Consider the following 21775-nt stretch of genomic DNA (forward strand, 5'->3'; position numbering starts at 1 on the left):
ACAATTAATCAGAGACGATTAAAAAAAGCAGACACCAATGTGTGACGTTTCTCACAAAACGGAAGTTACGTTTTTGTGTATGCACTGTTGCGAATTTTGTTCTGCTTGCTAATGCTTTGGAAAACAGTAAGGAGCACGCTACTTTGTGATATCTCAATTGTTTTTCTTCGAAAACAGTTATGTCTCGGTTACAGTTCGTGTTAATTATGGGCCCACATCTCCTGTTACATTCCTAAAACGGTTGTTTGGCTTATTATTCAAGATGGTAGCGTGAGCTAGTTAGCTACGCTAGCGGTTGTGCTTGTAAATAAGCAATCTTATTTCGAACGTCTAAGTTAGATGGCTAACTTCAAGGTGTGCAAACATTTGTAAACACAAAAATGAAGCTATGATCCTGTGTTTTCTCCCCTAGGTGACAAAGGCTATCTTCTAGTGCGCTGTACAAGCTAACAACATGGTAAGTTGCCAGGCCGCATCAAAATGTGTTCAACACACTAGTAGCGAACATTAGTGTCCTTGTAAATGAGCTCTTTTAGTATTTGTCCACCACTGGTGGCACCAGGTTTCCTCGGTGAGGAAGCCCCACTGGAGCGGCAGGTAGCCTTGCGGTTAAGAGCGTTGGGCCAGCAACCGAAAGGTCCCTGTTTCGAATCCCCGAGCCGGTAAGGTGGAAAAATCTGCCGTTCTGCCCTTGAGCAAGGCAGCTAACCCCCAACAACAACTGCTCACTGGGTCCCGTGACGAGGATGTTGATTTAAAGGCAGTACCTATCTGATTCAGAAAGGTTGGGTTAAATGCGGGAGTTGTACAACTGACTAGTTATTCCCCCTTCCCCTTATCCATGTAGAGAGAATCTGGTGCCACCCGTGGTGGACAAAACAGCACTGTTAACTACTAGTGTGTTGAATACTGACTAGGTGTTCACACTTTCCTCCTTTTCCATGTCTCCTTTCTCAGGGTGAGAGGAAAGGACAAAACCATTACTACCCTCCGGACTTCGACCCACAGAAGGTAAATATGACTACTGTCCATCATCACATATAATAGATGCGCGATAGGTTAATGGATTTAAGAAATCAGTCGACACGTGAGCCTCTTTTAACCTGTTCTCACTCTGACTCTTTTCTGGCTTTCTCTTTTCCCCCTTTCCATTTCTCCCCCTCCCTCTCTCTAGCATGGCTCCCTCAATGGTTACCATGGAACCCATGCTCTACGAGAGAGGGCCAGGAAGCTGTCCCAGGGTATCCTCATCATCCGGTCAGTAACACAAACACACACATCAAATTCAGTAGTTACAGGAGGGTTACAGGAAACTGACTCTTGTCTATGTATTTTCACAGGTTTGAGATGCCCTATAATATCTGGTGTGATGGCTGCAAGAATCACATCGGCATGGGTAAGCTCTCTCTTCCATTCTCAGTTTTCCAGCAAGTTGCTATACGTTTTCCTTTTTCAGAAACATAATCAATTACAGCCATTTCTTATCATACATTTGTGTCACTCAGGTGTACGTTATAACGCTGAGAAGAAGAAAGTGGGGAACTACTACACCACGCCAATCTACAGGTAAGACCAGACACATCTCAATCTCACACACACACACACACACACTGAAGGCCAATACATACATCTGTGTTGGTTTACCTGTGTGCTCCTCTTCAGGTTCCGAATGAAGTGTCACCTGTGTGTGAACTACATTGAGATGCAGACAGACCCGGCCACCTGTGATTACGTCATCGTGTGCGGCGCGCAGCGGAAGGAGGAGAGATGGGACATGGCTGACAATGAACAGATCCTCACTACAGGTAACTCATTTCTCCTCGTTGACCTTTACATTCTGTTAGGTGTGTGACAGGAAGGATGGGATATGGCCGACAACGAACATCCTCATCCCTGGCAACTAATGACATTTGGCCTCTCAGCCACCTTTTAGTCGCGACCTCTTATTCTTTAATACGTCAAACCCCAAAACAGAATTGACTCCAATTATCTTCCAACAATGGCACTATTGATATCAGTTCCTTTATTCCTCCATTTCTGTGTCTTGTCTGCTCATTTCTTAGGCCTCATTGTCTTCACTTTATCTCTCATGTGCTCTCTTCTTTTCTCACCTACCCCACTTATTTCCCTCTCTCTACCACCGCCCTATACCCCCCTCCTTTCCTGTCCCTGCTCCCTCTGTGTGTCTCCCCAGAGCGTAGTGAGAAGGAGAAGTTAGAGACAGACCCCATGTATAAGCTGGACCATGGTGGTAAGGACAAGGAGAAACTGAGGAAGGCTCTTCCCTCTCTGTCTGAGCTACAGGATCACCAGGCTGGATGGAAGGACGACTTCATACTCAACAGCAAGCTCCGCAGGAAGTTCAGGGTAAATGCACTGCATTCAGATCATAACTGGTTTATTTATTTTTTTCACCTTTATTTAACCAGGTAGGCGAGTTGAGTACAAGTTCTCATTTACAACTGCGACCTGGCCAAGATAAAGCAAAGCAGTGTGAACAGACAACACAGAGTTACACATGGGATAAACAAGCGCACAGTCAGTAACACAGTAGAAAAAAATGAAGTCTATATACAGTGTCTGCAAATGGCGTGAGGTGGTAGGGCAATAAATAGGCCATAGTAGCGAAGTAATTACAATGTCCAATGCACTCGAGGCCACATTTAGATTCTCTACCCTTCTCCTGAAGTGTACACTTGTTCGCCTCCCTCTAGTCTAGCCATGCCTACACCAATCCAATGCTTTTACATTTGTGGGGAGTAGTGAACGAGTGCACACTTCAGGAGGAAAGCGAGAGGATTGGGATTCGCCCATGGAATTACTTGGAATCTTTGTCAAATAGTTTTTCCTTGATTCCTCGTATCCTATGTCCTTGCCTCCTTAAAAGGCATTGGAGAAGTAGGTCCCTGTGGAGGGACCTTGGAAGTTTTTCCTCCAGTGTGGTTTAAAAGGCGGCGAGGATGCGAGAAGCCCCTTGTAAAGGAGATGTGTCTCAATGGGACGTTGTGTAAATAGGGTGGATAGGTGTAGGGCTGACTTTAGGGCTGCTGACTTAACTGTTCATCTCCACTGATCTAATACGCAGACTGAGAAGAAAGTGATGGCGGAGGAGGAGGAGAAAGACAACGCCGTGAGAAAGAGGACAAATCTGTCCATCCCTCTGCTGCCCGAGAAAGAGGAGGACAAGAAACTAGCAGCACTGCTCACCTACACAGCTCCTGACTGTAAGTGGGCATGTACACCACACACACAGAGAATAATAATGCACTCTAAACCAGACTCTCTCAATCACACACTGTTCATACACACTATATCACAGGCAAGCGCGCACACACACACACACACACACACAAACAAACTACACACACACACACACACACACACACACACACACACAACTTTTTCATAAAAGAACACCATGCCTTCTCTCCTCATCCCCTTCCTCTAGCCTACGATGACAGGCAGAACTACAAGCGGAAGGAGATCTCTAGCCGCTCCTGGTTCAGTTCCCCCACTCTGCCACCAGGTAGCGCTGCAGGCAGCCTACTTCAGAAGCTGGGCCTACAGGGGAAAGGTGCTGCTGTGGCCAAAGCCCTGGGTCCCCAAGTCTCCTCCCCTAACCCACACAGTCTCATAAGGAGGTAGGTCAATGAATGGGTGAATGAGAATTTCCCTATTTGCTGACGCCAATGACGACAGATTATCTTCCTTGGGCCCAACACACAACTAGTCAAAAGACTTTACAATTTACATGAATGTTAGTGGATCTGTCAACATCATTATGTATGAATCAGTTTTCCCTTCTAGATCATAATGAATAAGATTACATGGACAGGAGGGAGCTGACCCTAGATCAGTACTTCTACTCTGAAACGCTTTGTGAAAACAGGCCCAGTAATGTTCATGTAACCTAAGCCACCTTTTTGTTGTGCTAACCTGTTGCGGTTGGTTCACCATATTTGCTACACAGTTGATTGATAGTGTGTGTGTGTGGTTATCCACAGGAGGACCGAGGGCTCTGGGAACAAACCAGAGGCCTGCGCTACAGTCACACGCAGGAAATCAGACCCAGGAACCAATGATCTGGGAAACAGTCTCTCGCCGGAGGGGAAGGAGTTACAGGTTGCACAAACACAAAGGACTGGGGGGACAGATTTGGGAGTTGCACAGCCTGAGCAGAGACAGGAAATGGTTAAAACTCACATGAGATCTCTGGAGATGCAGATTCTTAACACCACCACAGAAGAAGAGGACAGAGGACGATCGAAAGGAGAGGATTGTGGGACAGTACTGGAGGACCATGACAGTGGTTGCTCTGGGGTGTTGAGGACGTCACTGGTTGCAGACTACAGTGACTCCTCCGACTCCGACCCTGGGGTGTAGGGTGAAGTTTCCCCTAGATGCTGATCTTGAGTCAGTTTTGACTTTCCTCCACAAAATAGTTAAGGTTGGGGGAGGGAAATCTGATCCTAGATCTGTAGCTATGGTAAACATCACCCTGAAGCCAGACCTAGGAGTATGAGGATGGACTGTTGACTTTGTGTTAGACAAACCAGACCTTTAGCCTGGTTAAAACAGACTGAATGCTGAGCTCAATATGCTTGGAAAGTGGAGATGTCATAGAACCCGCTGCAGTGTTTGCGAGCAAAAGAGATTTTGCGGTGGCTAATTAACGGTACATTTGCGAATTGTTTTGCCCCATAGTTAGCCAAAATGATAAGCCAGCCTGCTAAAACGGTTTAGTTGCTGCGACACTATTGTGCAAGGTACCGTAGCGCTTCTGTGTCAATAGAATGTATTCAAAATGACTAAGTTGTCTCCTGTTTGGTTTACATTTTATCATTGTGATGTGCATCCATGTGTACCCACTTTCTATGTGTATTGAAAAAATGGTGAGCCCTGCATTCAGTCTGGTGTAAACCGGCTACGAGACAGTTTGCTCTATGGCCAAAGTGTGTCTGTGTGTGTGTGTGTGAGAGAGACTGGGACTGAAGGCACAGTATGTGTTTGACAACGGGATCTTTTCACCCTAAATAACATTGGACGAGAGGTTGTTTTCCAGTTGTATTGATTTGTGTAGAAGTGGTGTATTATACAGAGTGGAGTGATTATACGAATGCCATTGAAAACAGTTGACCTTTGATATGCAGTGTATGTCCACATTGCTCTTGGTAATACATGTACATTTCATTTAGTCTGATAAATATCCGGGCCTTTGCGGCTCTCGCTGTAAATCAATGTCGTTTTTGTATTTTCTTTATAGAAACTATAAGCCATGATGAAGATAACTTAGAACATAATGCACAGCCATGGATCCCAGTGATGTATGATTCATATTGGGAATATCAAATGTTCTGTCTTTGCTACACACGCAGAGGAGGCATACTATTTGGGGTATGTTACATGATTACAAAAGCAACTGACCTCTTAGAATATTTGAAGCTTAGCTGCATTTGGTCACCAATTAAAAAAGGGATAGGTATTGCTTGAATATAGTCTGCCAGAATAACACACTCTTTGGGGGCTGGGCTCTGGGGGGGTGTTGTCTCTGTGTGAAAGAGTTCTGTCCCCAGTGTCGTGAGAGTTTAGTTCCATACACTGTCAGAATGGCAGAGGGAACACTGCTCCACATTTTGTTGCTTTGTGTTTTCTGTAGCTGTTGCGCCCAAATATTCAACAACCCAAACCGAGAACGGTAAGTTTTCCTTTCTCAACTTTTCATTTTGCTGCCGTAGACCGTACTACGTTTTGGCTCTCTACTAAAAGTGATATTTCTTAAACTTGACTGCTGACAGGCGCGATTTCTTGGGGTTGTATATTACACAGTGGGCTACTCAAAATACTAAAATCTTGTTATGTTTTACTTGTTTCTGGGCTGTTTTAAACTGTACTCCCTGACTGTCACATTTTTAACAGCTGTATTTCTCAACTGTTTAGGATGCGACTGAGTCCATGGCATCGCCACCGGTAGGGTCTGATTATTATCTCTTCAATTCTATTTGTTCTGATTCAGCCCAAATCTAAATATTCCCTATATTCCTAATTCACAATAACACCTAACTGCAATATGTAATCATAATGATCAATAATGTATTATTAGTAATATCAGTCTAAGAACAATGCAGTACTCTGAAATGTATACAACACTCAATGTGCCCATTCAGATTTGAACCTATGGACCTTGACATGTATTTTGATCTTCATGTGTGAGTACAGAATCTTCTCTACCTTGTTGAACCCTCATGTCGCACTACCAAATGTTGGCATTAAAGGAAAAAACAATGCTTCATTTATTTACAGTAGAAGAAATCCAAAAGACCACACCAGTCTGGAACCAAGGTACAGTGCCCCCAAAAGTATCTTTATAAACACAAAAGGCAATCCTTTCGGTTACTAAAATACTAGTCTACTGTATGCATGTCAAAGTTTGCCAAATGGGTAAGATTATAAAATAAAAAAGTGATCTTCTCACTCTCTCTTCCTCTCCCTCCTTAATTCTCTCCCTGTTCTCCCTCTCATCCCTTCTCCTCTCTCTTGTACCTCCACCCTCGCCTCCTCTCGTCTCCCCCTCACCCCAGGTTCATCCTCCTAGCCCCTAACATTCTGAGAACAGACAGTGAGGAGTCAATCTATTTAGAATCCCATGGCCTTAACAGCCCTGTCACCGTCACCATAACAGTCCATAACTACCCGGAGAGGAGGTACCAGCTCCTGCAGGACACCGTCACACTCGGCCCGGAGAACAGCTACCACGCCCTCAAGATCATAAAGGTGATTCAGTTCAATTCACCACACCCTCAAGATCAAACAGGTGATTCAGTTCAATTGACTACACCCTCAAGATCATAAAGGTAATTCAGTTCAATTGACTACACCCTCAAGATCATAAAGGTGATTCAGTTCAATTCACTACACCCTCAAGATCAAACAGGTGATCCAGTTCAATTCACTACACCCTCAAGATCAAACAGGTGATTCAGTTCAATTGACTACACCCTCAAGATCATAAAGGTAATTCAGTTAAATTCACTACACCCTCAAGATCATACAGGTGATTCCATTAGATTCAGTTCAATTCACCACACCCTCAAGATCATACAGGTGATTCCATTAGATTCAGTTCAATACACCACACCCTCAAGATCATACAGGTGATTCCATTAGATTCAGTTCAATACACCACACCCTCAAGATCATACAGGTGATTCCATTAGATTCAGTTCAATTCACCGCACCCTCAAGACCATACAGGTGATTCCATTAGATTCAGTTCAATACACCACACCCTCAAGACCATACAGGTGATTCCATTAGATTCAGTTCAATTCACCACACCCTCAAGACCATACAGGTGATTCCATTAGATTCAGTTCAATTCACCGCACCCTCAAGACCATACAGGTGATTAAGTTAAATTCCCCTCACCCTCGAGTAGACCATACAGGTGATTAAGACTTGTCATGAGTATGTATGTCCCCCGTATAATGCCTTATTATACTGTCTTTATGATCCAGAATAAATAACTGCCATTTTGACTGAACCTCCAAGACATTATAAAGGCTAATATCTGCTTATAAAATACTTCTTCTTCCCCTCCCAGCTCCCCTCAGAGCGTCTGGACAAGGGGAACGAGGAGTCCTCCAGGAACCAGTATGTGTATGTGAAAGCAGAGTTTGGGGGCTACCACGAAACTGAACAGGTTGTTATGGTCTCCTTCCACTCTGGATACATCTTCATCCAGACAGACAAGCCCCTCTACAAACCTGGAGACACTGGTGAGGGAGAGAGGGAGGTTCTCAATGACATGTTAGGTTCATGTGAATGATGAATGGCGTCTCTCTCTTTGTCTGTCTGATCGCTCTCCCTCTCTCTCTCTCTGCAGTACTATGCAGGGCCTTTGTGTCTACACCTACCTTCCAGGCCTTCAACAGCTCCATCACCATTGAATTCCAGGTGGCTAAAAGTTCATCACATGCCCTTTAGCCTACATGTCTTAAATTGTATAAAGTAACACTTCATTATGTTTTAGAAATACAAATATTTCATACGATTTAAGTGTGTGTGTGTGTGTCAGAATTCAGACGGCGTCGTAGTGAAACAGACCTCCAGGACCAGAGCTAACAACGGAATCTTTGCTGATACTCACGTTCTACCTGACATAGTCAAGTAAGTCTTTGCTGATACTCACGTTCTACCTGACATAGTCAAGTAAGTCTTTGCTGATACTCACGTTCTACCTGACATAGTCAAGTAAGTCTTTGCTGATATCACGTTCTACCTGACATAGTCAAGTAAGTCTTTGCTGATACTCACGTTCTACCTGACATAGTCAAGTAAGTCTTTGCTGATACTCACGTTCTACCTGACATAGTCAAGTAAGTCTTTGCTGATACTCACGTTCTACCTGACATAGTCAAGTAAGTCTTTGCTGATACTCACGTTCTACCTGACATAGTCAAGTAAGTCTTTGCTGATACTCACGTTCTACCTGACATAGTCAAGTAAGTCTTTGCTGATACTCACGTTCTACCTGACATAGTCAAGTAAGTCTTTGCTGATACTCACGTTCTACCTGACATAGTCAAGTAAGTCTTTGCTGATACTCACGTTCTACCTGACATAGTCAAGTAAGTCTTTGCTGATACTCACGTTCTACCTGACATAGTCAAGTAAGTCTTTGCTGATACTCACGTTCTACCTGACATAGTCAAGTAAGTCAGGAACATCATGAAGTTTCTAGACTGGTATGAGGATTCTAGCCTGGTTTTCAAATATGTAACACTTTGCTTTATAAATCATTATGCCGCCTGGTCATAATGCTCTATGAATGTAGTCGTTATGAGCAGTTATAACTCATACGCCGTTATAAATGTGCTTGGAATACTGTATGAAGAGGATGTCCATACAAAGTGTTACCACTATCCTACTGCCATTTACTAATGCTAATACGTGTGTGTGTGTGTGTGTGTGTGTGTGTGTCATAGTGAGGGAACGTGGAAGATCATTGCAAAATTTGACAACTGGCAACAGAACAAGTTCAGTAGTGAGTTTGAGGTGAAGAAATACGGTAGGTGGAAGAGCTTTGTAAATATGTGAGCACGTGCCTGTGCGTCATTCAACGTGGTTCCCTCTCCATATGATTATCCATATTATTACTCGTTGAGCTAAAGCCTGGGCAGAAGCCTGGGGAGCTAACACAATGCTCTGTTGCAGTGCTGCCTGCTTTCAATGTCACACTGACTCCCAAGAAACCCTTCCTCCGTCTGGATGATACTGAGCTGGTGGTGGAGATCACAGCCAGGTTAGTAACACTGAAGTAGACCTACTGTATTGCTTATTAATGTGTTATGTAGGGTTTATGAAACCCTTCCTCTGTCTGGATGATACTGAGCTGGTGGTGGAGATCACAGCCAGGTTAGTAACACTGAAGGAGACCTACTGTATTGCTTATTAATGTGTTATGTAGGGTTTATGAAACCCTTATTTAGGTCCCCTTCAGACAAAGTGTTACTGATGCCGGGTTCATGACATTTCAGATACTCAGCACCTCAAGAGTTAAAATTAACCTAAGTTATTTGCGGAGAGCTTCCTGTTGGTTGATTCTGATACTTCCCAAGTGAGTAAGCAAGTCGGAAATATCAGTTTCCCGACAGGACGTGAAAGCGACATTAACACTGTAATAATAGTTGTGATAATGGATAATTGTCACAAAAATAGCTCACCCATCATAGAATGACTGTTGACTTGAATGGAAATGTCTGTTCCAGTAATTCTAGCTCTATGGTAACAGCTGCCTGTTTGGTGAGGCCGTTCTAGTAATTGTGTTTCTATGGTCACAGCTACCTGTATGGTGAGGCTGTTCTAGTAATTGTATTTCTTTGGTCACAACTACCTGTATGGTGAGGCCGTTCTAGTAATTGTATTTCTATGGTCACAGATACCTGTATGGTGAGGCTGTTCTAGTAATTGTATTTTTATGGTCACAGCTACCTTATGGTGAGGCCGTTCTAGTAATTGTATTTCTATGGTCACAGCTACCTTATGGTGAGGCCGTTCTAGTAATTGTATTTCTATGGTAATTGTATTTCTATGGTCACAGCTACCTTTTGGTGAGGCCGTTCTAGTAATTGTATTTCTATGGTCACAGCTACCTTATGGTGAGGCCGTTCTAGTAATTGTATTTCTATGGTCACAGCTACCTTATGGTGAGGCCGTTCTAGTAATTGTATTTCTATGGTCACAGCTACCTTATGGTGAGGCCGTTCTAGTAATTGTATTTCTATGGTCACAGCTACCTGTATGGTGAGGCTGTTCTAGTAATTGTATTTCTTTGGTCACAGCTACCTTATGGTGAGGCCGTTCTAGTAATTGTATTTCTTTGGTCACAGCTACCTGTATGGTGAAGATGTCCAGGGAACGGCCTACGTGATGTTTGGGGTGGAGGTGAACAAGGAGAAGAGGAGGTTACCATTGATCAAGCAGGTCACCAATGTGAGTACTGGTAGTACACTACATTATGAAGTGCTAGACCCTTTCCACAACTTAAAGTCATACACACCTCACACATCAAAGGAAGATCAATTCAGCGTAAAGTGTAAACATACAACAACAACTGCCATTTTCCTTCCTTCATTTCAGTTGCAGCATGGCACCGCTACATTGACCATGGAGGAGATCAGGAAGTCCTACCCCGACCTCAGCTCCCTGGTTGGAAGCTCTATTTACGTCAAGGCCTCGGTGCTGACCAAATCAGGTAAGGTCAATCAAGTTTTATAGAATTAAGTTGAGTTTAATTAAATTACAATGGACCTTTGAATGAAAAAGGTCAGGTGCAGACTATCCAAAACCTGATGACTTACGTTAGCTTCCCAAGCTAATGCCTAGGTTAGAACCCAGTCGATCAAACTATGGTAGGATTGATTTGAAACCTTGCTTGAGACCTAAAGACTTGTGGTAGCTCCCCAAGCTAATGCCTAAACTTTGACTCAGCGGGCTAACACAGTGTTGTATCTTTCTACTCCTCTGTAGGCAGTGACCTGGTGGAGGCAGAGAAGTCTGGTATTAAGATAGTGAAGTCCCCTTACGTCCTCTCCTTCATAGAAACACCAAAGTACTACAAGCCTGGCTTGCCCTTGGACTTCATGGTAAACAACATCAACGCCTGATAGACAGAAAGGATCCACCTTATGGGAATGAATTATAAGTCGTTGGAGATAAGAGCCATAGAGATGCAATGTGATAATATCATTCTGAGATAAGAGAGTCTGGTTCAGATCCAGGTATAAAGTGTTTTATATCTCTAACAGGTTCTTCTAACTAGCCTCGTTCTACCATCCGCATCTCACAAGCTTACATTCTGTTAAAAGAAACGAGAGCGCAGTGGTCAGGATGGTGGATCAGGTTACCTTCTAACGGGTTCTAACGGTGTTCTTCAGATCCAGGTGAGTTTCCAGGATGGTTCCCCGGCTCATAACGTCCCGGTCCAGGTGAGCCTCCTGGCCAACCCAATCACCAGCCACCGTGGCACTATCAGGACCGCCATCAACATGCCTGCTGAGCTAGGCCCTCAGATCATCACTGTGAGTACCGCTAACAGGGCTTATAACCAGCTATAACCTGCTATAACCACCCTCACTAGAGCTAATGGTGCTTATAACCAGCTATAAGTGCTTATAACCAGTTAAAATAACATGCTTACTGAGATACACCCGCAGACCATCACTGTAAGTACCCCTAACAGAGCTTATAACCAGCTATAACCTGCTATAACCTTCTATAATCACACTCAGTAGAGCTAATGGTGCTTATAATCAAGTATAACCAGCTATATCCACCCTCAGTAATGCCCTAAGCAGTTATAGCAACTATCGGTTCTTAGTGTTCATAAGCAAAACTTTGCCTGTCTGTTTCTGTGTACTTGTGTATGTGTGTATCTGTGTATGGCTGTGTGTGTGTGTGTGTCTTGTTTTTCATGTGTGTGTCCTGTAAATCCTAAACACACAGGCTGAGACCAAACAGACGGGCCTACAGCCAGAGCAGCAGGCCAGACAGCAGATGACCCTTCACCCCTACACACCCTTTGACCGACAGAGACAGAACTACCTGTATATCTCCACTGGGACCACCACAGTCTCTCTGGGGCAGAGCCTTGGCCTCAGTCTTCACATCAACACTGCTGACAAGGCCCACAGGGAACTCATCACTCACCTCACATACCTGGTGAGTGGATGTAGTAGAATGGAGTAGCATACAATTGAATGGAACAGCTGGTGAGTGCAAACTGAAATGGTCCAGATTTTTTACAATTCAAAATCAAGTCTTTTCAAGTTACTCCTGTATATTTATATTTTCAACCATATGTTGGTACCGTATATAGCTTAAACATTTACATACAGTGGGGAGAACAAGTATTTGATACACTGCCGATTTTGCAGGTTTTCGTACTTACAAAGCATGTAGAGGTCTGTAATTTTTATCATAGGTACACTTCAACTGTGAGAGACGGAATCTAAAACAAAAATCCAGAAAATCACATTGTATGATTTTTAAGTAATACATTTGCATTTTATTGCATGACATACGTATTTGATCACCTACCAACCAGTAAGTATTCCGACTCTCACAGACCTGTTAGTTTTTCTTTAAGAAGCCCTCCTGTTCTCCACTCATTACCTGTATTAGCTGCACCTGTTTGAACTCATTACCTGTATAAAAGACACCTGTCCACACACTCAATCAAACAGACTCCAACCTCTCCACAATGGCCAAGACCAGGGAGCTGTGTAAGGACATCAGAGATACAATTGTAGACCTGCACAAGGCTGGGATGGGCTACAGGACAATAGGCAAGCAGCTTGGTGAGAAGGCAACAACTGTTTGAGCAATTAATAGAAAATGGAAGAATTTCAAGATGAAGGTCAATCACCCTCGGTCTGGGGCTCCATGCAAGATCTCACCTAGTGGGGCATCAATGAGCATGAGGAAGGTGAGGGATCATCCCAGAACTACACGGCAGGACCTGGTCAATGACCTGAAGAGAGCTGGGACCACAGTCTCAAAGAAAACCATTAGTAACACACTATGCCGTCATGGATTAAAATCCTGCAGTGCACGCAAGGTCCCCCTGCTCAAGCCAGCGCATGTCCAGGCCCGTCTGAAGTTTGCCAATGACCATCTGGATGATCCAGAGGAGGAATTGGAGAAGGCCATGTGGTCTGATGAGACAAAAATAGAGCTTTTTGGTCTAAACTCCACTCGCCGTGTTTGGAGGAAGAAGAAGCATGAGTACAACCCCAAGGACACCATCCCAACCGTAAAGCATGGAGGTGGAAGCATCATTCTTTGGGGATGCTTTTCTGCAAAGGGGACAGGACGACTGCACCGTATTGAGGGGAGGATGGATGGGGCCATGTACTGCGAGATCTTGGCCAACAACCTCCTTCCCTCAGTAAGAGCATTGAAGATGGGTCGTGGCTGGGTCTTCCAGCATGACAACGACCCGAAACACACAGCCAGGGCAACTAAGGAGTGGCTCCATAAGAAGCATCTCAAGGTCCTGGAGTGGCCTAGCCAGTCTCCAGACCTGAACCCAATAGAAAATCTTTGGAGGGATCTGAGAGTCCGTATTGCCCAGCGACAGCCCCGAAACCTGAAGGATCTGGAGAAGGTCTGTATGGAAGAGTGGGCCAAAATCCCTGCTGCAGTGTGTGCAAACCTGGTCAAAAACTACAGGACGTGTATGACCTCTGTAATTGCAAACAAAGGTTTCTGTACCAAATATTAAGTTCTGCTTTTCTGATGTATCAAATACTTATGTCATGCAATAAAATCCTAATTAATTACTTAAAAATCATACAATGTGATTTTCTGGATTTTTGTTTTAGATTCCGTCTCTCACAGTTGAAGTGTACCTAGGATAAAAATTACAGACCTCTACATGCTTTGTAAGTAGGAAAACCTGCAAAATCGGCAGTGCATCAAATACTTGTTCTCCCCACTGTAGTTGTAGCTCTGTCTTCAAAATGTACCTTTGTCTGTCCCCAAAGGAAATATTTAGTGAACAAAATGAAGTGTGTCTCAAACTCCTCCTACAGGTGTTGAACAAGGGCCAAATCATCGTTGCCAAGAGACTAGAGGTCGGAGGTCAGGACATGACCAACGTTCTGTTGACCGTTACCAAGGAGATGATGCCCTCATTTCGCATTGTGGCATTCTACATGCTGCCGTGGGCGGGGACTTCGGAGGTGGTGGCTGATTCTGTGTGGGTGGATGTGGAGGATGCCTGTGTTGGGGCGGTGAGTGGACTGGACAACCCAGGGAAAGGGTTCAACTACCAGCTTCTCATCTTCCACTCTCTTTCCTCTCATTTCAATTCAATTCAATGTAAGGGCTTTATTGGCATGGGAAACATATGTCAACACTGCCAAAGCAAGTGCAGTAGATAACAAACAAAAGTGAAATAAACAATACAAATTAACAGTAAACATTACACTCACAGAAGTTACAAATGAATAAAGACAATTCAAATAACATTGCCCCCCCCCCTCCCCAGTTGAGTGTTGGTCCAGCTGGCTCCAGGCCCTTAGAGTACTACCACCCAGGGAGAGGGTTCAACTTCCAGGTGAGAGGAGACCCAGGAGCCATGGTCAGTCTGGTGGTGGTGGACAACGCTGTGTTCCTGCTCAACAGACAGAGGCTCACACAGAGGAAGGTGAGGGAGACTGTGTGGGTCTGTGGAAATCAATAGACAGAGACACAGACAGGAGAGTAATGGGGACAGTGGAGGGGTCAGTCGATCAGCCAATCATCTGAAGCTACCATCTGGATAACACACCTCTGACTCCTCTCCTCTGACTCCTCTCCTCTGACCCCTCTTCTCTGACTCCTCTCCTCTGACCCCTCTTCTCTGACTCCTCTGACCCCTTTTCTCCTCTCCTCTGACTCCTCTCCTCTGACTCCTCTCCTCTGACCCCTCTTCTCTGACTCTTCTCCTCTGACCCCTCTCCTCTGACTCCTCTGACCCCTCTCCTCTGACCCCTCTCCTCTGACTCCTCTCCTCTGACCCCTCTTCTCTGACTCCTCTGACCCCTTTTCTCCTCTCCTCTGACTCCTCTCCTCTGACTCCTCTCCTCTGACCCCTCTTCTCTGACTCCTCTGACCCCTTTTCTCTGACTCCTCTGACCCCTCTCCTCTGACCCCTCTTCTCTGACTCTTCTCCTCTGACCCCTCTCCTCTGACCCCTCTCCTCTGACCCCTCTCCTCTGACCCCTCTCCTCTGACCCCTCTCCTCTGACCCCTCTCCTCTGACCCCTCTCCTCTGACTCCTCTCCTCTGACTTCTCTGACTCCTCTCCTCTGACTCCTCTGTGCCCCCATCAGATCTGGCAGGTGGTGGAGGGGGGGGACATAGGCTGTACCCACGGTGGGGGCAGCAACAGCATGGGTGTCTTCACTGACGCTGGACTACTGTTTTACTCCAACACTGGTGGAGCCACCTCTTCTAGACAAGGTAGCACACAACACAGGCAGACACAGGAAGAGCCACCTCTTCTAGACAAGGTAGCACACAACACAGGCAGACACAGGAAGAGCCACCTCTTCTAGACAAGGTAGCACACAACACAGGCAGACAGACAGACAGGCAGAGGAAGAGCCACCTCTTCTAGACAAGGTAGCACACAACACAGGCAGACAGACAGACAGACAGAGGAAGAGCCACCTCTTCTAGACAAGGTAGCACACAACACAGGCAGACAGACAGACAGACAGGCAGACAGGCGGACAGACAGACAGACAGACAGAGGAAGAGCCACCTCTTCTAGACAAGGTAGCACACAACACAGGCAGACAGACAGACAGACAGAGGAAGAGCCACCTCTTCTAGACAAGGTAGCACACAACACAGGCAGACAGACAGACAGACAGAGGAAGAGCCACCTCTTCTAGACAAGGTAGCACACAACACAGACAGACAGACAGACAGACAGACAGACAGACAGAGGAAGAGCCACCTCTTCTAGACAAGGTAGCACACAACACAGGCAGACAGACAGACAGACAGACAGACAGACAGAGGAAGAGCCACCTCTTCTAGACAAGGTAGCACACAACACAGGCAGACAGACAGACAGACAGAGGAAGAGCCACCTCTTCTAGACAAGGTAGCACACAACACAGGCAGGCAGGCAGACAGACAGACAGACAGACAGACAGACAGACAGAGGAAGAGCCACCTCTTCTAGACAAGGTAGCACACAACACAGGCAGACAGACAGACAGACAGACAGACAGACAGACAGACAGAGGAAGAGCCACCTCTTCTAGACAAGGTAGCACACAACACAGACAGACAGACAGACAGACAGACAGAGGAAGAGCCACCTCTTCTAGACAAGGTAGCACACAACACAGGCAGACAGACAGACAGACAGACAGACAGAGGAAGAGCCACCTCTTCTAGACAAGGTAGCACACAACACAGGCAGACAGACAGACAGGCAGAGGAAGAGCCACCTCTTCTAGACAAGGTAGCACACAACACAGACAGACAGACAGACAGACAGACAGACAGACAGAGGAAGAGCCACCTCTTCTAGACAAGGTAGCACACAACACAGGCAGACAGACAGACAGACAGACAGACAGACAGAGGAAGAGCCACCTCTTCTAGACAAGGTAGCACACAACACAGGCAGACAGACAGACAGACAGAGGAAGAGCCACCTCTTCTAGAAAAGGTAGCACACAACACAGGCAGGCAGGCAGGCAGGCAGACAGACAGACAGACAGACAGACAGACAGACAGACAGACAGACAGACAGACAGAGGAAGAGCCACCTCTTCTAGACAAGGTAGCACACAACACAGGCAGACAGACAGACAGACAGACAGACAGACAGACAGACAGAGGAAGAGCCACCTCTTCTAGACAAGGTAGCACACAACACAGACAGACAGACAGACAGACAGAGGAAGAGCCACCTCTTCTAGACAAGGTAGCACACAACACAGGCAGACAGACAGACAGACAGACAGACAGAGGAAGAGCCACCTCTTCTAGACAAGGTAGCACACAACACAGGCAGACAGACAGACAGACAGAGGAAGAGCCACCTCTTCTAGAAAAGGTAGCACACAACACAGGCAGACAGACAGACAGACAGACAGACAGAGGAAGAGCCACCTCTTCTAGACAAGGTAGCACACAACACAGGCAGACAGGCAGGCAGACAGACAGACAGACAGAGGAAGAGCCACCTCTTCTAGACAAGGTAGCACACAACACAGACAGACAGACAGACAGACAGACAGACAGACAGACAGACAGACAGACAGACAGACAGACAGACAGACAGACAGAGGAAGAGCCACCTCTTCTAGAAAAGGTAGCACACAACACAGGCAGACAGGCAGACAGACAGAGGAAGAGCCACCTCTTCTAGACAAGGTAGCACACAACACAGACAGACAGACAGACAGAGGAAGAGCCACCTCTTCTAGAGAAGGTAGCACACAACACAGGCAGACAGACAGACAGGCAGAGGAAGAGCCACCTCTTCTAGACAAGGTAGCACACAACACAGGCAGACAGACAGACAGAGGAAGAGCCACCTCTTCTAGACAAGGTAGCACACAACACAGGCAGACAGACAGACAGACAGACAGACAGACAGAGGAAGAGCCACCTCTTCTAGAAAAGGTAGCACACAACACAGGCAGACAGGCAGACAGGCAGACAGACAGACAGACAGACAGAGGAAGAGCCACCTCTTCTAGACAAGGTAGCACACAACACAGGCAGACAGGCAGACAGACAGACAGACAGACAGACAGACAGAGGAAGAGCCACCTCTTCTAGACAAGGTAGCACACAACACAGACAGACAGACAGGCAGACAGGCAGACAGACAGACAGACAGACAGAGGAAGAGCCACCTCTTCTAGAAAAGGTAGCACACAACACAGGCAGACAGACAGACAGACAGACAGACAGACAGACAGAGGAAGAGCCACCTCTTCTAGACAAGGTAGCACACAACGCAGACAGACAGGCAGACAGACAGACAGACAGACAGACAGACAGAGGAAGAGCCACCTCTTCTAGACAAGGTAGCACACAACACAGACAGACAGGCAGGCAGGCAGACAGACAGACAGACAGACAGACAGGCAGACAGACAGAGGAAGAGCCACCTTCTTTTGATTAATACGAGGAAAGAGGGTAACATCAGTCCTCTAATGGTTAATATGAGGAAAGAGGGTAACATCAGTTCTCTAATGGTAAATACGATGAAAGAGGGTAACATCAGTCCTCTAATGGTTAATATGAGGAAAGAGGGTAACATCAGTCCTCTAATGGTTAATACGAGGAAAGAGGGTAACATCAGTCCTCTAATGGTTAATACGAGGAAAGAGGGTAACATCAGTCCTCTGATGGTTGTTGTCTTAGGTCTCTCTTTATGTAGTGTTATGTTGTCTATCTTGTCGTGATGTGTGTTTTGTCCTATATTTTTATTTAACTCATTTTAATTTGAATCCCTGCTCCCACAGGAGGCCTTTTGGTAGGCCGTCATTGTAAATAAGAATTTGTTCTTAACTGACTTGCCTAGTTAAATGAAGGTTACATGGCATTTGCAGGCATCCAAAGGCCATGTTTGCAATGTTCTGTTTGTTTACTGTGAGCTTGCAGGGAGGATTAGTTACAGCAAAACATTCCAGTCGCCCAATCATGAGTTTGAGTGAGACAGACCAGTGGTATAGACATCTGTGTTTCTTGGTTTGTAGAACAGTTTCATTTCGTTGTTTGCCATTCCTGTGTTTCCCTCCCTTCCATCTCTTCTGCAGGCATGCAGTGCCCAGGGAGGTCCAGAAGGAGGCGCTCTGCTGAGATGTTGCAACGCAGAACTCTACTGGGTCAGTGACAGAAAAAGTGCTATGTTCATTTTTGGTTGATGTATGGAATGATTCATTGATTGAGTGCGGGACTGATTTATTGACGGAAAGGTGGATTGATTGATTGATTGATAGATAGATTGATGGTTCTGAGCTCTCTCTCTTCCCCACTCCCCACAGAGAACCACTACAGAGAGAAGCTGTTGCGTCAGTGTTGTAAGGATGGCCTGAGAGAGATCCCCATGCCTTACTCCTGCACCCGACGCTCCCTCTACATCACTGAGGGATGGGAATGCATCAAGGCCTTCAGGTACTGAGTTGAGTTCAATTGAGCTGAACTGAGTTGAGTTGAGCTGAATTGAAGTGAAGTGCACTGAACAGAATTGTTTGGCACATTCAGGTACTGCTGCTCCAAGTACAGGGGAGAGGAGTTTGACACCAGACTACCCCCTACCACCACCATACCCCCTACCACCACCATACCGCCTACCACCACAGATCTACTCAGGCTGACCCTGGAGAGACACATTTCCCCCCAGATGCATAGCAAACAATTTGTCTATTATGGGATTTCAAGAGGTAACATTGATGATGATGGACGAGCTGGTTAATGAATTGTTAGGTGTTTGTGGCAGCAGTGTTGTAGTACTCGAATCCGGTCTTGAGATACATAGTGAGTGTATCAGTCTTGTCTTGGTGTCAGGTACATTTTTACTCAGAAACAATGAGGACTCATCATTTCTTCCCGAGACCAGCTGAAACCAGCAGAGTAACAAAACAAATAATTGTCAGCAGTGGTAGCGCTCGTGGTGGGACGTTCGACTCTTTTTACTGACTCTGATCTTGCCGACTCATTCAGTCAAAATAACTCATCTTTCTACTAATTTTGTTCATTTGCGTCACTGTTAGAGCCTCACAGTGGCGGTGTCATAATACCCATAAAACCTAGCTGACAAACAGGGAAATGGTTCCAATCGTTTTTCCACCATTCATTTTCCCCACAGGGGATTTCAGATTCAAATAAGGGCTGTGTTTCCTGTAGTCTTACCCTGATTTAATGTTTTGATAACCATGTAAATCTCTCTCGGACAAGGTGACTTTTATCAATATATTTGGCTCTATTTACTTTACAGCTAATTGGCATCAAATTAGCAAAACTTCAAATCCCTGCAAGTCATCTCTAGCTGACACCTTTGCTAACATGATCAATGTATTAATTACTACATTTAGCTAATCCAGAGATTCGAACCTTTGCCTCGTTTCGTCAGTCTTGTCCAGATCATCATGGCATTTTAGTTCCTTATGATAGCCACGTTAGTTTCACCTAGTCGGCTTGGGGATTCAAACAGGTGACCTTTGTTCCTGGCCCAATGTTCTTAACTGCTAGGATATCTGCTGCCCCATTTTGTTCACCAAAGGGGGCTTATTGGAGCTGACATTTGTGACAGACTTGTAAACGTGTGCTTTAAGCAATGTACATTTGTTGATTGCTAGGCATACAAATCAGATGATTTATTGGTACATTTGAGATCTAGTTGTGACCGTCCAGGACTAGATTGTGAACGACTCTTGGTGGAATGCATTGCATGACTACCATGGGGGTGATAAGCGCAGTCGTTTGCAAACTGCAGCACCCAAAAGATTAGTTCTCGAGTCTGAGTTTGTTGAGCAGAGTCTGTGTGTTTTGATTCTACAAAGCTGCGTCCATAACATTCAAAAATCAATGAATTGCACTTATTCTTACACCATGTGATTCATTATCCTCACCATGTGATTCATTATCCTCACCATGTGATTCATTATCCTCACCATGTGATTCATTATCCTCACCATGTGATTCATTATCCTCACCGTGTGATTCATTATCCTCACCATGTGATTCATTATCCTCACCGTGTGATTCACTATCCTCTCCATGTGATTCATTATCCTCTCCATGTGATTCATTATCCTCTCCATGTGATTCATTATCCTCACCGTGTGATTCATTATCCTCACCGTGTGATTCATTATCCCCACCGTGTGATTCATTATCCCCACCGTGTGATTCATTATCCTCACCATGTGATTCATTATCCTCTCATGTGATTCATTATCCTATCCATGTGATTCATTATCCTCTCCATGTGATTCATTATCCCCACCATGTGATTCATTATCCCCACCATGTGATTCATTATCCGCACCATGTGATTCATTATCCGCACCATGTGATTCATTATCCTCACCATGTGATTCATTATCCTCACCATGTGATTCATTATCAGTTCTAATCATGTATTTTTCTTCTCTATGCTCATGATCTATTTTCCTGCACCATATGACAGACAGTTAGTTGGTGGTCAAAGCACTTCTCTGGAGCCACCGAGGCTGAAGAGTGTGTTTTAACCCTGCTTGCTGTAGGGTTCATTGCGGCCAGCATTAGCAGGTCAAACAAACGACTAAAATGAACGAATCATGACTCTCGAGTCAGTCAAAAGAGTCGTTCAAAAATAATGAATTGTTCGCAAACTGCACATCACCAGTCAGCACGTAAAACAGCATCGCCAGGCCAAATATCCACACTCCTTTCATGACACATGAATATCTGATCCCCTATTGAAACCTGGGGTTCCATTACTTTCACTACAAGGTTTGAGGATATGTTCAGTGCTCAGCAGGATTTCCTTGATTTGCTGGTCGGAACTAGTGTGGGAAATTGCTTGACATTTGTATGCTAACTATTAGTAAGGGGAGACTAGGGTAAACTTGTCTTCTTATGGACCTGTTTGGATTAGTCCTCAGCATGTCCTCAGCATTTATCCCATTCTGAATGTCTAAAGAATGTCCTTCTGAAATCTGAACACATAAATACTGGACATTTTCAACACATTTTCAACTATTAT

At 45.2% G+C, this 21775-nt stretch overlaps 2 protein-coding genes across 2 annotated transcripts in view; both read left to right on the forward strand.

Annotated features, from left to right (window-relative positions):
• The first annotated feature begins 64 nt into the window (after positions 1-64).
• On the forward strand, positions 65-5238 carry yju2b (YJU2 splicing factor homolog B). The gene is made up of 11 exons (XM_064961753.1): positions 65-126; positions 413-457; positions 958-1011; positions 1175-1257; positions 1341-1396; positions 1506-1566; positions 1663-1805; positions 2195-2367; positions 3086-3224; positions 3449-3641; positions 4005-5238. The coding sequence occupies exons 2-11, from the start codon at positions 455-457 to the stop codon at positions 4381-4383; spliced, it is 1284 nt and encodes a 427-aa protein (XP_064817825.1). The 5' UTR covers positions 65-126; positions 413-454; the 3' UTR covers positions 4384-5238.
• A 311-nt stretch (positions 5239-5549) lies between these two features.
• Positions 5550-21775, forward strand: part of LOC135535002 (complement C3-like) — a 33827-nt gene continuing 17601 nt past the window's right edge. Inside the window, 21 exon segments of the mRNA XM_064961760.1 lie at positions 5550-5695; positions 5938-5967; positions 6165-6206; positions 6301-6339; positions 6579-6771; positions 7601-7775; positions 7883-7953; positions 8075-8166; positions 8985-9067; positions 9214-9301; positions 10389-10491; positions 10639-10753; positions 11029-11144; positions 11436-11579; positions 12004-12219; positions 14094-14294; positions 14552-14710; positions 15378-15507; positions 18843-18911; positions 19071-19200; positions 19291-19469. Of these exon segments, the coding sequence (XP_064817832.1) occupies positions 5607-5695; positions 5938-5967; positions 6165-6206; positions 6301-6339; positions 6579-6771; positions 7601-7775; positions 7883-7953; positions 8075-8166; positions 8985-9067; positions 9214-9301; positions 10389-10491; positions 10639-10753; positions 11029-11144; positions 11436-11579; positions 12004-12219; positions 14094-14294; positions 14552-14710; positions 15378-15507; positions 18843-18911; positions 19071-19200; positions 19291-19469 (2464 nt within the window). The 5' untranslated portion in view covers positions 5550-5606.

This window comes from Oncorhynchus masou, chromosome 5 (genome assembly GCF_036934945.1).
Source record: "Oncorhynchus masou masou isolate Uvic2021 chromosome 5, UVic_Omas_1.1, whole genome shotgun sequence".
Taxonomy (NCBI): Eukaryota; Metazoa; Chordata; class Actinopteri; order Salmoniformes; family Salmonidae; genus Oncorhynchus; species Oncorhynchus masou.

Excerpts from the sequence above, each read along its gene's own strand:
- yju2b (XM_064961753.1), top strand. Across the intron at positions 1,012-1,174 it reads CGGACTTCGACCCACAGAAG|CATGGCTCCCTCAATGGTTA; the intron begins GTAAATATGACT and ends CCCTCTCTCTAG. Across the intron at positions 3,225-3,448 it reads CACCTACACAGCTCCTGACT|CCTACGATGACAGGCAGAAC; the intron begins GTAAGTGGGCAT and ends CCCTTCCTCTAG.